Source organism: Terrapene carolina, unplaced genomic scaffold, assembly GCF_002925995.2.
Source record: "Terrapene carolina triunguis isolate 2854851 unplaced genomic scaffold, T_m_triunguis-2.0 Scaffold33891, whole genome shotgun sequence".
Lineage (NCBI taxonomy): Eukaryota > Metazoa > Chordata > Testudines > Emydidae > Terrapene > Terrapene triunguis.
This window is the reverse complement of record NW_020698242.1, coordinates 6,348,642-6,364,533: the sequence shown is the minus strand read 5'-3', so window position 1 is coordinate 6,364,533 and position 15,892 is coordinate 6,348,642. Positions and strand designations below refer to the sequence as shown.

Below are 15,892 nucleotides of genomic sequence, written 5' to 3'. Positions count from 1 at the left end.
ACTTAAGCAAAATCTCACACAGCAAGTTAAGGGCAAAGTAGGAACAAGAACTTCAAAGTGCTGATCCCCAGTCAATGCTCTAACCACTAAACCACATTCCCTTAACAGTCTCCCATGCGTATTAATTTTTTGTTTCTATGTGTTTGTTACATCAGCCTGTGGTCAGGCCCCAGTTCTAGCCTCCCATCAAAGGTCAGCTGGGGCTTATTTGAAGCCAAAGAAAATCATTCCTTCTTAGAAAACCATCATTTACTTGCCTAAAATGCCCTCTCTCTGCCTCTGGGACGGCTTCTCAGATAAACCAACATACACAGGAAAATAAAATGCCATCCAGCACCTAAGCCGGTTTTCCAGGATCTACCCACTGACATTCCCCACACTTTTGAAGAAATAGAAAGCAGCTTTCTTTGCCCAGGAGGTTGCCCTCTGTAGACAGGCCTCATTAGTAATAAAGCACAGCAACCTGGGCTCCAGAGGGATCCACCTTTCTCCTCTCAGCTCCCTGGAAACCCTCCTGAGGTCTAGCTGCTCCTGCAGCCTGTCTAGGCCAATGCTGTGTCTCTTCATTAAGGAAATTGGGGCACAGGTGTCTGATGACTAAGTAGAACCCCTTTGGGGCCCTGAAGAGTCATGCAGCCCCTATGGGTATGTCTACACTGCAGATGGGAGCGAGTCTCCCAGCCCAGGTAGACAGACTCATGCAAAAGGGACTCAAGCTAGCTCACTAAAAATAGCAGCGTGGACATTGCAGCTCAGGCTGTAGCGTAGGACCTCAAGACTAGGGGGCTGGGTGGGCTTCAGAACACAACGTAACATCCACCCCGTTAATTTTAGCACACTAGTTTGAGTCCCGCTACTGTGACTGTCGACACAGGCTGGGTGGCTCCCTCCCAGATGCAGTGTAGATATACCCAGAGATTTCAGGACAGCAATTTGCTGTCAACATTTTAACACAGTATCCCTCAAAAATGTTGTGCAGCAGGCAGTGGTACGTACCTCTCTGCAGGTGGGGCTGGGGAAGGACTGATTGAAGTGTTTCTATTGTTCCCCATTATTGCTGACTAGTCCAGCATTTTTCTGCTGCTGAACTGGACTCATCCTTCTACCTGGTTTGCCCAGTGACATCACAATCCAGGGCTTGTGACAAGTGTCAAAGGGATGGCATCTGCTGGAATTTGATATGGCTGCTGCACATCACAGATTCTATTCTCACGTCACCTGAACTGGCCTATTGACAACATATAGAGCCATTGGCAGGAGGGTAGAGTCTGAGTTGTAGAAATTAAGACTAGCCAAATAGGGGGCAGATTATTAACAACAATTATTTAGGGGAAAAGGCCAAGATTTTCAAACACAACAATGTTCCAACAAGTGATTCTGGGTGCCTCCATTTTGGCAACCAAACTTGAGACACCTGAAAGGGGCCTGATTTTCAGAAAGTGCAGAAACCCTCTGAAAGAAAGGCCCCTTTAAAACATCACAAGCTCAGCACCCAACCTTACTTTTGAGAGTCTTGGTCATAGCTCTTGACCTCTAGAGAATGTCAAAGACTTCTCCCACTGCTGGTACACCCCCTCTTGGCTGGGTACAGCATAGCAGGCTCTTTGTCCATTGAGCACCTAACAGCCGCTCCAGCCCTGCCATGGTCTCTCTTCCAGTAACTCAGCCAGGTCAGCATTTAGTTGCACCCCTTTCAGGATAACAAGAAGTCCAAAAGATAAGTCTCTCCATCCAGCCCACAGTCCTTGATCTAGGGCCAGTGGGTCATATGCCCCTTCCTCCGGGCTTCCTCCCATCCCTTCCCTTCTCAGGGGCGTATGCCACCTCACCAATGGCAGATAGGAGAACCCAGGTTCACCCTCAACACTGGATTCCAGTCAGGGACCCTAAGACAGACAGTCAAGGTTCAATCCCTCCAACTCCTTGCTGCTGTCTTCCTAGACTTCTTCCTATCAAGCTTGCAAGCAGGGCTCTCCCACAGCTTCTTCAAGCTTACCCTTCCTACAGGGGCTTGGATTCACAGGGCTCTCCTCTCAAATCCCCCAGTAAATCCCAGAATAAGAGTATTAACTTAACCCCCCCGTCTGCCCTCCTCAGGCTTGAGTTTGCAGCCCTCTTGCAGCCCTCAGCGGAAAACCTCCAGGACACAGTCCACTCTCTTCTCCCAGCAAGAGACTGTAAAACTCCTTCCTGTCTTTGTGAGCCACACTTCCTTTCTTTATAGTAACCCCAGCTCCTCTCCCAGCTGGGATTCATCAGTAATTGGGCCTGGCCAATCCTCCAGGTGCAACTAGGTACCTTAATTGAGAGCTCACCTCCAGTTAACCGTTTTTGTGCCAGTGTGGTGTAGACCCCCATCACACTTCCCAACAGTCTAGCAGTTTTCTTTCAACTCAATAACTACCACCTGCAAAGGTCCAAAAGGGGAAATATTTTGCAGGATGCTTTTGACAACCAGACCTTATTTCACTGTGGTTTGTACCACGGCCTTTTCTGATGTTTCAGACAGCACAGTGATTTCCTCCAGAAGGCTTCACTTGATGGCCACCATCTCGTATAAGCTATAGGACAGGTTAAGACTCTGTAAAAGATCTGGAGGGCCCCTAGACACAATTCTCAGAAAGATGATGGATTTATTCCAATAGGAGCAAGGGAGTTCACAAATGAAGTAGTTATTATATTGCATCTTGGAGTGAGGGTTTGAAAATATGGGAAAGCTTTGTCACTGTTATAGTTAAAGCTGCAAGACACAATCACTTTGCAAACTCCATTTCATTTGGATTAACGTGCTTTAGATTAGCAAGTCATTGGGACAGAACACATGCTATAGGACTGGCTGGTCTCAGACAGACAGATATGTAACACAACAAGGATTAACATGTCCTGCCCTTTCTTTCACATTTTTAGAGAGTCTGTCTGAATACCTCAGTGCTTCGCAAAAGGCAAACAAAAAACAGAGTGAATGGCTTTGGGCAGACCCAAAATCCAGATATCTGAAATGCTCCATTATGGCTAACACTTTCCTGCTGAAACCAGAGTGCTGTACAGTGCTTTCAACACCTGGTGGTGAGCAACTGCACATCCAACAACCTGCCTGGGACAATGAGGGAGAGGTTTAATTAAGCATTTTTATGTCTCCACATCGAAATATACAAATGCAGATCAAGCAGTCATATGCACCAACCATGATCTTTTGTATATATCAGAAGCACATGGCTATTTGATCTACTTTTGTTACCCCTATGTATCCCCATTTCATACAGTCCAGGAAAACAACAAACTATTGTATCTCGGTACAATGAAGCCTCCATACTAACATCTATCTTGAGGAAGCTATTTAAAATGAAGATAAGTTTATCTGGTAAGAAAAATGTAAAACATCATGTTTTGTACAAAGCATTAAATTCAAGGGGCACTTTCCACTTGAAATCTGGTCAGTTTCCAAAAATTAGTTTAAAGGCGTTTCAGGTACTGCATCTGCCCCTGAAAAACTCCCTGCTGATTCTGGTGACTTTACAGAGATATTTTGCTGTCGTTAAATGTTTTTCTCTCCACTGCTACTGTGTGAAAGACCCACACAAATACCAGAAGAGTAACTGACTGTTCACGAGCAGGGGCGGCTCTATGTGTTTTGCCGCCCCAAGCACAGCAGTCAGGCGGCTTTCGGAGGCACGCCTGCGGGCGGTCCGCTGGTCATGCCGATTCGGCAGCGTTTCTGCGGGAGGTCCGCCGGTCCCGCGGCTTTGGCATCCCCGCCGCCGAATTGCCACCGCATCCGCAGGACTGGTGGACCTCCCGCAGGCATGCCGCCGAAGGCAGACTGACTGCCGCCCTCACAGGGACCGGCAGGCCGCCCCCCGCGACTTGCCGCCCCAGGCACGCGCTTGCTGCTCTGGTGCCTGGAGCCGCCCCTGTTCACGAGACAGTGAAATGCACAAAGTCAGCAAACTTCTCTAATCTCCTTCACTTATAGGGGTTTGATGGGTTACTCGAGGCAACAGTAGATTTAAAAAAAAATCACGCAGCTGTAGAAACTGCCAGCTGGGGACTCGTCTGGAGAACGTGCTTTATTCTTTAGGCAGCTCTACTCACCACTGTGCTCTTACAGGCCTGATCCAAGGTCCACTGAAGCCAAAGAAAAGACTTCCCTTGACTGCAATGGACTCTGGATCTGCTGCATCAGTTCTGCCGGTGGCATCTCTAATTCTGGCATTTCTAACAGGATCTGCATGAAACTAGATTCTCAGCCGCAGAGAAAGGATCAAAAGATATGAAAGGATCGATCCATATCTCACAAATAGGGCAGTGTGTATCGTTTGCAGGAACTGCATATTCCCATATCACTGAGTCAGACTCACTTGATAAAGCACAGCCATCTCTATCTGGGCCTCCTCTCTGAAACCTGTGCTCTCAGAAACAGCATCTGTTCCAGGGACTTAGATCAAGTCCAGCTTCCTCAACGCCAGCCAGATCAACAGGGCATGGGAGGATTAAGGCCCTTTCAGACAAATGTAATTAAAATATACAGTATTGAACCAAGTAAACAATGCACACATTCAGCTCCGCGCCTTGTGACAAACCTTATAGTGCATGATTTTACCTTAAAATACCTTAGTTCTTCTGTGTCCTGCTGAGCTAGTTGAGTGGCTGTGAAGGGGAGTTGCAGGACAGTCTGAATTGACACTCACACTGTAAGTGCTCATGGGCTGCAGTGCGTACAGTTTTCTTTGTAAGAAAGGCTTGAAGCGTACGACTTAAAAGTGTCACATTTTTGTAAGACATGATTTATCATCGAATGTAAGAGCTTGAATCTCCTTTCACTTACACTAGTGTAAATCGAGCATCCACACTGAATTCGGTGGAGTTACACCATGTAATACCCAGTGCAAGAGGAAAAATCAGGCCCTGAGATTCTAGGGTAAAAAGAGCTTTAATCCTATTGGGCATGCAGAGCCAGCAGACATTGGGAAACCTGGAGGACATCCTTTGCATGCAAGCTCAAAAACATGTATGCATTTTAGCTCATAAAGACTGTTGTCTAGCTTCCCAAAGGCCATCCCATTACCTCTTATTAGGGTGTCAGATCCACAGGCTTACAATGTAAACTTAAGGCCCCCAAGACATTCTGATAACCAAGGCAATATTTTAATTTGAAAAACAAGTTTGTTTTAACATTAACTCCCTCATCCACTTTCTCGTAAAGCTACAGGCAGCAATGATCGTATAAATAATGGAGCTCTGTTTAGCTTCACAGGGCATGATGCAAGCATTTTCTTTTTTGTCACCAGATATGGAATTCACCTGGGTTGTTTACTTGTTTTGAATTTAATGCATCAAAAATCTCAAAGTGAAACTTAACTGGAACAGCTGAGAGTCCCCCGGCTGTGTGTTAAAGCAAGAGAAGAGTGAATATCATATGATAATTATATATATCTTACACTAGCATCCAAAATCTGAAATAATAATAAGAGAAACTCAAGACAATTAGAAGAATCTAGATGAGCAGCTTGGTTCTTTCCCATCTCTATAATTCCCTGTCTTCCTAAATTCTGATTTTTCTCATTCTTCATTCATTCCTACTGATTACAGCTCTTTCTGTTGTTGTAAAGCACTCATCCACAAATGTTCAGTACAATGAATCCTTTGACAGGGAGGCGTTATCTTAGCATACCATATGCCCAATGGCAACATATATCAACTTTATCTTTTCCACTCATGGACGAGGTGAAAAGTCTAATGACCACTATGCAAACTGGCTTGATTTGGAATGGGACGTTTACACAATGGTTCTCATATCGCCCATTGCAGCGACTTAGCATCAACACTTACTGCATGTATCCCCAGATGCAATAACCTTTATTTATGAGGAGCAATCTGTTCCCCATGCTATGGCTGGTATTATGTGACAAACAGCAAGGAGGAAAAAGAAAGATTGATGGCGTAACAGGATGACAGCCCAAGCCTTTGAAGAGAGAGGGACAAAAAGCGGGGTGATGTGGTGCATAACACCAGTGCTATGGAGGGCTCCAACCGCTAAGCTAAGAATGTGGCTTCTAATCACTGTTCTCTCCTCTCTCGTTCTCTGTTCGGCTGTGGAGGAAATTGCTCTTGAGGAGGGGATACCTTGTTCAAAGTACCAGGTGGCTTTCAACCTTTCGTGCTATGAGTTTGTGAGACTCCAGCGCACTTTCACGAGCGCCCAGAGCTGGTGCGAGAGAGGAGGGGGGCACCTCGTTTTTATTGAAAATGAGAAAACTCAACAGTTCTTGCAGAAACATATCTCCGAGGACAGGGAGTGGTGGATAGGACTGACCTCAAGTTCCCTTCTGAATGAAACTACAGAAGGTAGGTGATCTCAAAAGAGAAATAGTGCCTTCTTTTAAGTTAGGTTGCAACTTGAAAGAGCTATTACATCGCTGTAGTAATGCAAGGAAACCCTACTGTAGGGTTCTGCTGATGAGTCATTCTTGTTCTAGTATCATCAGATGACATCTAGGGGCATATACCAATGTATTACAGAGCTGCTTCTATTATGAGAGGCATCATTACCCTCTGGACCAGGAGTCAGGGGGTCTGGGTTCTATTCCCAGCTCTGCTACTGACCTGATGTGTGACCTTGGACAAGTCACTTCACCTCTTTGCACTTCTTGTCCCCCTCCCACTCTTTGCCTGCCTTGTGTATTTTGACTGTAAATTCCTTGGGGCAGAGACTGTCTTCTATGATGTATTTGTACAGTGAGTAGCCCAGTAGGGCCCAAATCTTTGGCTGGGGCCACTAGATGCTATTGCAATACAGGTCTGTCTCATCTTACACTGGGGTTACGTTCCACAGTCAGCGCCTAAAGCGAAAATCGCGTATAGTCAAAATTACATTGAGTGTAATGGCGGGTGGAATCGCCCGCACTACAGAAACAGTATTTAAATTGTTATTTCTCTCTCATATTTTGTTTTTTTGTTTTGTTTTTGTCGACCGCGTAAAGCTGAAATCGCGCCTGTTAAATGCGCCTAAGATGCGACAGATCTGTACATATAACTACTATTGTTATATGGACCCTATCTGGAAGACCTTACTGAGGTCCTCTTCAAGTTGATGGCCCATTTTAAACATGCTCACATATTCACACTCATGTAGACAAGAAAGACCATCTCAAACACAAGGCAGGACCTAATTTAATGGCTAGGGCAGGAAACTGTAAGCGAGGAAACCTGGGTTTTATTCATAGCTCTGTTACTGATTTTCTGTGTGACCTGGGGTAAAGTCATTTTATCTCTCTCTGACTTAGTTTTCCCATCTATATATTGGGGATAGAAACAATATTTAATATCTACTGTCCCGAAAGCTATAGGAATGTTATGCTTGTAACAGATGTCCTGTTTGCTTTCTGCTTAACTCATCTCAAATGCTTTATCAAAGGATTGCAGGGTTGTTCATCAGTCGTAATAATGGGCTAAATACTGCTCTGGTAACTCCAGTGTAAATCCATTGTAGACTTGCTCTATACTACAAAGTTAGAGAATGGAGTTAGCCCAGATTTTCACTGGTATAGCAGAGCAGAATTTTGCCCTTTTTTATAGATATGTATACACACAATATATACATATACACACACAAACACAGTAACTGAGTGAAATTTAAGGGCCAGTGATATGCAGGCAATCAAATTAGATGATCAAATGGTCCCTTCTGGCCTTAAACTCAATGAATTTATGAATGAATATATATGATCCAGTACCTAAACGCGATGCAAAAGGATACATTTCCTCAGTGAACATCACTGAGACTTGGAAGACTCTGTTATGAAAGGTGCTAGGCATTTAAAAACACAATTTTAAATGAATACAACCAGAGTCCCTTTCCAGTCTTCATCCCCCTCTTCCAATGGTACAAGCTGAGCTCTGTAATGTACTAACAATAAATTCCATAGGCTTTTCAGGAATAGGGTGACCAGATAGCAAGTGTGAAAAATTGGGATGGGGGGGGGGGGTAATAGGCACCTATATAAGAGAAAGCCCTGAATATCAGGACTGTCCCTATAAAATCAGGACATCCGCTCACCCTATTCAGGAACTGCAGATGAGCATTTCCATCAAAATGCAGCTTCATATAAGTTTGTCTGACAAATAGTGGTGTTTCTCCCCTCAGTCGCGTTTATGAGAATGTATTCTTATTTAAATGGCGATATAATAGACTAGAATCCCCAGTCCACCTTGTATGTCCATGGACTCTGAGACATAGGGATTGGCACAGGTTGAGGGGTGCGTTTTTGTGGGTGTCCTATGTTAAAATGTTGGAGGCACCTCAGTGTTAATATTATTATAATTCTAATCCAAGGACAATTATTCAGACAATTATTGCAGTGGCTTGGATTTCCATGGGCTCAATAGCTGCTCAGGAGGAAAACCTGAATCTCTGTCAGAACAACATGCCTACATTACTCCAGCATAAGCATTTGAGAGGCTATATAATGTTGGTGCCATATGTCTCATGACAATGGGCTTGATCCTAGCACCGCGACTCAGGCAAAACTGCCGTTGGCTTCAGTGGGAGATTTGTCTGAGTAAGGACTGTGGGACTTGCCTTAAGTTACAGCTGTGCTTCTTACTGACAATAGCCCATGTCTCCCACAAAGTGTGGCTTGAGCCTCTTCATTGGCACTCGCTACTTGGAGTGGCTGGTCACCTCTCCTCATATGGGTTGGGTTCTGGGTTCTTTTTTGTGATACCTGGTGCCTCCCCCCAAGGTGACTTCCTCATTGTGCTGAGACACAAAAGGGTGCTGTCTCTTGGGAAACCGAATAAGTTGCCACTGCTGGCAAGGAGTATAAAATCCAATACACAGGAAACAACAGAGTACATCAACACAAACCCCAGCAAAGAAATGCCACCAAAACCAACAGTGTAACAAAGGGGAACTTTACTGGGAGCAGGAAATTAGGATCTGGGGAAGGAAAGCGTTAGGGTTAATTAACAAGTACTAAAAACATCATCAAATTTCTCACCTCCCACCTCTTCCCAACCCCCAGCTGCTTCCCTGGCACCTTCCCAGGCCGATGGTACGCTGAGGGGTTGCTATGAATGTTGGCTGCATCCTCTTACAGTGTCTTTGCCTCTGGTTGGAGCAAGGGCCTTTCCTGGCTCCCCGGGCTGCAGTCCTGTGTAGGGTGACCACCTTTGTTAGATGGAGGAAAACCACAAGAAAAATAAGGCACAGCGCTTTATTTTAAGTGATATTTTAGGGAAACACCATTTCCCGTAGCTGCGCATATCACAGATTCTTCTCTCACGTGTACATTTCTACTGCCCTCAAGTACATATGCAATTATCATGATTCAATTTAATGTTTAAAATGGTACTTACAATACATATCAATACATCTTAAAATCAGTGACAGGTGGTCACCCTCAAAGGGACAAACCAATGAAATAAGGGATGGTCCCTTAAAATAAGGGATGGTTGCTCAACCTACTTGGCTGGCTCTCGGTAGCCGAGTCGGATCTCTGCCACTCAATGCTGGTCTCTGCAGGGCTGGAACTGCCTGACCCATGCGCTAGATCCTACAGAAGTTCAAGGACTCCCTTTGTGGGGAAGGGGAGTTAATCAGAGACTGACTCTGAACTGTTCTCCTTCTCTCTGAGCTGCTCCCAAACTCCAAATTGAAACTAAAACATGCCTTTATGTCTCTGAGTCAGGCCCTCCTCTCCCAGAGCAGCTGAGCAGCCCTGACTCAGCACTGGCCCAGCAAACTGCTTGACCCTATCACCTCTCTACTGACCTAAGCAGGAGTTTCTAGTCCGTTCTGTCCCAAATCCAGACTCTAGTAGCCTTGATTGTTGTAGTCTAGACTCTGGAGGCTTAGTCCAAGTTCCAGGAGCTGGCAAACTCCAAGTGATGGTTACAGACATTTTCAATGTGGTTTACTTTGTTCACAGGATCATTGATTTGGTTGGACACTTCAAATATAAGCTACAGCAACTGGCATGAAGATCAGCCATCTCTCTTAGCCAATTGTGGGTACATCCTGAAGAACGCTGGCTATGAATGGGGCATGACGGAAAACTGCAGTCAGGAGTTTGACTTCATTTGTGAATTTGGTAAGATGCACAGCAGATGGTGCTAGAACTGAGCATACTGCATTTCAGGCAATGTTTAAATTACCCAGGATTCGTTAAAAGTCATCATTCAGTAAATAAATATCAAGCTTATTTAAAAAAAACCCCCATAAAACCCAGGCAGCTGTCCCCTTTGCCTATCTGCTGGCAGAGGGAAAGATCCAGAGAGGGGTTGAGCACCAGAGTCAATGGGAGTTGTGGGTACTCAGCACTTCGATGGTTCAGGTTCTAATCCCGACAAAGGAAGTGGTTGTTGTATGATATGGATCTTGATTGCAACGAGGGGCAAGGATGGGACTACCAAAGTCATTTCCACATGTGCCCAAAGCCAAGAATAGAAGCAGGTTCCAGAGATGAAAGGCCACTGCATTCACTCACTATGCAACTAGTGACTGGTTAATTTGGACTCTGAACTCCTAGGAGCATAGGAGTAACTGGAAACCATTATCTGAGCACGTTCCTCTTGTCTTCTCTCAAACCACATCTGCTGTACGGCACTGCAGCCTGCAGTTTCCACTAAGGTAAGGAGAGGGACTAGATCCTGTAGTTCCCTCTGGCACTCCAGCAGGAGAGGAGACCAAACAAATGCAGCCTGTGGTGTCTAATTTTACCACCCAGGTAAATCCTGGCTTGGATCAAGCAGCCATGGAATGGAGTGCTGTGCTGACTAGACTACTTCCTCCAACATACGCACACACATATAAGGAGAATTTGTGTTTCTCATCGGTTTCATGTGAGTGAGGCATTTTAAGCTGCTCATTTGCATAAACTAGAGCTAAGGTCACGGGCATCTTAGTATTATTCAAGATAGTTAAGTCCAAAGCAGACTGCGAGGAGTTGGGGGGATCTCACAAAATTGGGTGACTGGGCAACAAAATGGCAGATTAAAATTCAATTTTGATAAATGCAAAGTAAGGATATTGGAAAAAATAATCCCAACTACACACATATAATGATGGGGTCTAAATTAGCTGTTAGCACCCAAGAAAGAATTCTTGGAGTCCTTGTGGATAGTTCTCTGAATACTTCTGCTCAGTGCACAGCAGCGGTCAAAAAGGCTAACAAAAAGTTAGGAACTATTAGGAATGGGACAGAAAATATCAGAATGCCACTGTATAAATCCATGGTGCAGCCACACTTTGAATGCTGTGTCCAGTTCTGGTTGCCCCATCTCCAAAGGATTTAATGGAACTGGGAAAAGTTCAGAGAAGTGCAGCAAAGATGCTCCAGGTTATGAGACAGCTATAAAGGAGAGACTAAGAAAGATTAGGGCTGTTCTACTTAATAAAAGAGACGACTAAGGGGGGTGGATTATGATACAGGCCTATAAAATCATGAATGGTGTGGAGAAAATGAATAGAGAAGTGTTATTTACCCTTTCCCACACTACAAAAATGTGGGGTCACCCGAGGAAATTTATAATCAGCAGGTTTAATACAAACAAGAGGAAGTACTTTTTCACACGACACATAACTAACCTGTGGAACTCATTGCCATGGAATGTTGTGATGGCCAAAAGCATGACTGGATTTTAAAAAGAACTGGATACATTCATGGAGGATAGGTCCATCAATGACAAATAGCCAAGATGGTCAGGGTTTCAACCCTATGTTTAGGGCAACCCTAAACCTCTATCAGAATCTGGGAAGATAGGGGTGGATCACTTCAGAAGTGCCCTGTTCAGTACACTCCCCCTGAAGCTCTGGTATGGGTCACTGTCAGAGATAGGATATTGGACAAGATGGGCTGACCAACATGGCAGCTCTTTTGCAACAGAGTCTGGTTGCAGATTGACTAATATACATAGTCTCTGAATCCCGTGTTCCGGCAGAGGCTGCTACAAGCTCTAGCAATGCTCCTGCCCTGCTCCACTATCAAGTACAGTATTTTATGTATTTAAAATTAAAAAGGGAATTTTTCTTTACAACCAGAATGATCACCCCTCTCTTTGGAAGGAGGTCAGCATTCATTACCATAGGGCCTAATCCAAAGCTCTTTAAAATCAAAGGGACTCTTTCCATTGATTTTGCTGCAATGGGGTTTGGATCAGGCCTTTAATGAGCAATATTAGAGGCTGAAACGGATTAATAACAATGGGTTCTATTACATTATTTCTTCATTAACCCAGAAATGAAGTGTAGAAACTCCTGGCATCAATCAACCATTTCAGAGATTGATCCAAATCACTGACTTGTTTTCAATATCTCCAGTCCACATCCACCGAGGCACAAATAAACTTCACTAATAGTTAGAGCAGGGGAGTGGGAGAGAGGACTAGGTCCTTGTACCAGTTCTGCATGCTATGAGTCTGATCCAATGTCCACAGAGGTCAATGGCAGTCTTTTCATTGGCTTCACTGGGTGTTGGCTTGAGCCCTATGTGATCTTTAGCAGCTCACATAACCTCATTGTGCGTCAGTTTGCCCATGTGTAAAATGGGAATCGCAGTATTTACCACCACCCCACAGGGCTATTGTGAGGGTTGAATCATATTTCTAATATGCTTGGAATCTTCAGCGTGAATGTCTATAAGGTCTGACAAACTAGTCTCAGTGCTCAGATACAATGTTGGTAAGTGCAGTATAAAAGCACAGATAGATAGATGGCCTTGTAACTAAGCTTTCCTCCCTTCTGTTGTTCTTCCCAGAACTTTTCATGCGTCTCTGTCTGCAGTTAAAGCTTCACAGACCTTGTGGGATTTATTCTTTCCATTGCACTGTTAGATGCATAATAAACCATAGCACTATACTGTAGTCAAAATACACATTTCTAAACAGGGTTTGAATGGATAGTGTTTGTCAATTAATCCTACTTTTTTAAAGCATAAATGCCAGGCAAAATTTGCTGAGGGAGCAGCTATAATGACAACCTTCTTTGTGGAAGGAAAAGAACAAAAAAAAAAAGCAGTAGATAATAGCCCCAACTAGAATTTAACAGCAAATTATGTTACAAGCTTATTTAGACAGCTCTAACCTGTAATCTGGTCATGTTGCTATAGATACAGCTAGGCTTAGATTTAGCCATTAAATAAGGATAGCACACAATTACCACAGTGTGCACACACTGGCACTGCTAATCAAGGCTTTCAAGAGGAACAGTCACAGTTGCCATTGGAGAATGATGTACTTAAATCAGGGGCAACTGAAGCAATGTTCTTCTGTGGCTCCCGTAAGTGACACCAAGGGTTTTCAGGCATCTTCTTTCTTAAATAAGTTCAGGTCATTGGAAGAATCTTAGACAGTTATCAGCTTGCCCCTCAAAGAATAAGGTATGTGTGTTTAGGGGCATGATCCTGCTATGCTTACTCACCCACACAGTCCCACTGAAGTCAATGGGACTTCACATGTGAGTAAGGGGTGCTTCCATGAGTAGGCTACAGTCAAGCCCCCATTGAATAAGTAGGCTTTTCTCCTGGGCAGCTTCCTGAGCCTAACGCAGATCACACATTACCTAGGAGCTGTTTCTGATCTTACAAGTAGCCTGAAACCTTTAAGTATTGCTGGTCAAAACTTTTACATGAAAAAATTTTGAATTAATATTTTTTCAATGTTCTTCATTTTTAATTCACTTTAAATTTTTTAAAGAAATTAACTCTGTAAAATGTTCTTCTTTTGGTTTTCAAAACAAAAAAAAATGATGTTTTTTGTTCTTTGCCCCCCACCCCTTTTCTTTTCATTTTCCCCATTTTCTTCTTCTTTTTCTTTAGTTGTTGTTATTGTTCTACTGGGTGAGAAGAAAAAAGAGAGAGAAAGGGGGAAAACAACAAAAACCGAAAATTTTTGGTTTACTTTTTTTTGTAAAAAAACCCCCAGAACTTTCAATAAAATGAACCCAAAACAAAAGGCATTATTCATTAAAAACATTGATGAAAAATTACAGCCAACTTTACCTTTTTGTTTCCCATCCCAGTGTCACTTAAACTTGTTTTTTTTAATACACACACTCAGCAGAGCCTTCTACACCTCACTTCCTCCACACCGCAAATACAGCTTTTTGCTCATTCTAACAGGCATTGAGGAGCCAGTATGCTAAGTCGAGACTAGAGCAAGAGCTGATCAAAAAAGGGGGAGGGAACTGCAGTTTCCCCCCCAAAAATCCCCCCCCTTTTTTTCAGAAATTCACAATTCTTAAACATTTCAACCAGCTCTGTAGTTGTTCAAAAATGGAGACGGTGTCATGAAAATTCCATCTGAATTCCCCCGTTTTTTCAAAAAAAACCAAAAACCAATTCAAAATAACTTTAGTTGAGACCCACCTTCAGGAATCACCATGGGGGTCTCATTTCCTGGGCAGGATAACACCACACAGATTCCTGGTAGGGGAGAAGCTGTTCCTAGTCCCTGTGGCAGAGGATGCACTGTATATCCTTGTCTGAGATGACATCTGTTCTTCCTTTCCCATCAGAATCTGGCCAGAGCCTTGCTTGTGATAACTTCAATGCCACCATGCAATGTGGATCAGGAGAAGTCATTCAGATTGGTGACAGTTTCTATGGGCGGAAGACCCCTCACTACTGTGTATTGGAGACTCCCCTCCAGCTTGACACAGAGGAGGATTGCAGCTGGACCAGTGTCAAGGATGAAGTAGTAGGTAAATATCTCATTGCAGCATTTGTCAGAGTTCTACAGTAAGCACTACAATGTGTGGTACCTAAAACAACTGACCTTGCTTTATGTCTGTGGATGTTCATGGGTCAAATTCTGCTCTCAGTAACACCTGTGCAAGGCCAGAGTTGAGTTTTACATTAGTGTCACTGACAGCAGAATTTGGCCCATTACTGGCAAATAAAAACTACATATACGCAAGCTTGATTCTAGCTGCCTTCTCGTATATAGCCCATTGTCCAATGGTTAGGCCACTAATCTAGGACTTGGGAGATCTGGATTCATGTCCCTATTCTACCAGAGACTTCCTGAGTGACCTTGGGCAAGTCACTTGACCTCTCTGTGCTTCAGTTTCCCATTTGTAAAATGGGGATGATAACAAAACTTTTCTGCCTCACCGGGGTGTTGTGAGGATAAATACACTAAACATGGTGAAGCGCTTTATGCTGTACTGATGAAAAAGCTTTATACAGAAGCTACGTGTTATTACTATTCAGCTATGCACTTCTTACATTTTTAGTTTTACTCATTTTTTCACAGCATGATCAAAAGCTCTCACTGTCATTTCATTGCAGTTTTCTCATCAGTAGAGTTGAGGTTCATGCCTTGTTCATTCTTTCTATCAGACTAAGATTTTATGGAACACATTTAATTGTTTATTGCTAAGGCAGAGCCCACTGACAGTTGAAGTGAAACCTCATGGAAGAAAAGTACATGCAGGTGAAAAAGACTGGTATTTATCCACCAGATTTTAGGCTACAAAGTTTTCTGTTCACTTGGGACTTTATTCATCCATTGTTCCCTGTGCACAAATCCCAAGTCAATTTCTTCCCACATTTCTCTTGTCTCTCTGGCATGGAACCTGCACAATATTATTGACTCTAATTCATTATTTCATCCTTATGTTTATCTTTCCATCCTATTTAGTTATCATGTCAATTTCATCTACTAAACACCTAAAAATTGGGTTCTACTTTATAATTGACATAACCATAAATTCAATGCACATCCTTGTTCCTTCCACTTTTGTAACAGTAATAGTTTTTTTGCTGGTCTCCATCCAAAGCATGACTGATTCAAAAAACCATACAGCTTGTCTGATCATCTATTCCTGCCCCTCTTTTCCCCATTTTGCTCAGAAATCGATGGCATGAAAATGCCCTTTTTTTACTTCAATAGC

General features: G+C 43.5%; 1 protein-coding gene across 1 annotated transcript in view; it reads left to right on the top strand.

Moving 5' to 3' along the window:
• The first annotated feature begins 6,044 nt into the window (after nt 1-6,044).
• LOC112106860 (polycystic kidney disease protein 1-like 2) overlaps nt 6,045-15,892 on the top strand; it is a 61,212-nt gene continuing 51,364 nt past the window's right edge. The window contains exons 1-3 of the mRNA XM_026663609.1: nt 6,045-6,345; nt 9,930-10,091; nt 14,513-14,698. Of these exons, the coding sequence (XP_026519394.1) occupies nt 6,045-6,345; nt 9,930-10,091; nt 14,513-14,698 (649 nt within the window). The remainder of the gene's footprint in view (nt 6,346-9,929; nt 10,092-14,512; nt 14,699-15,892) is intronic.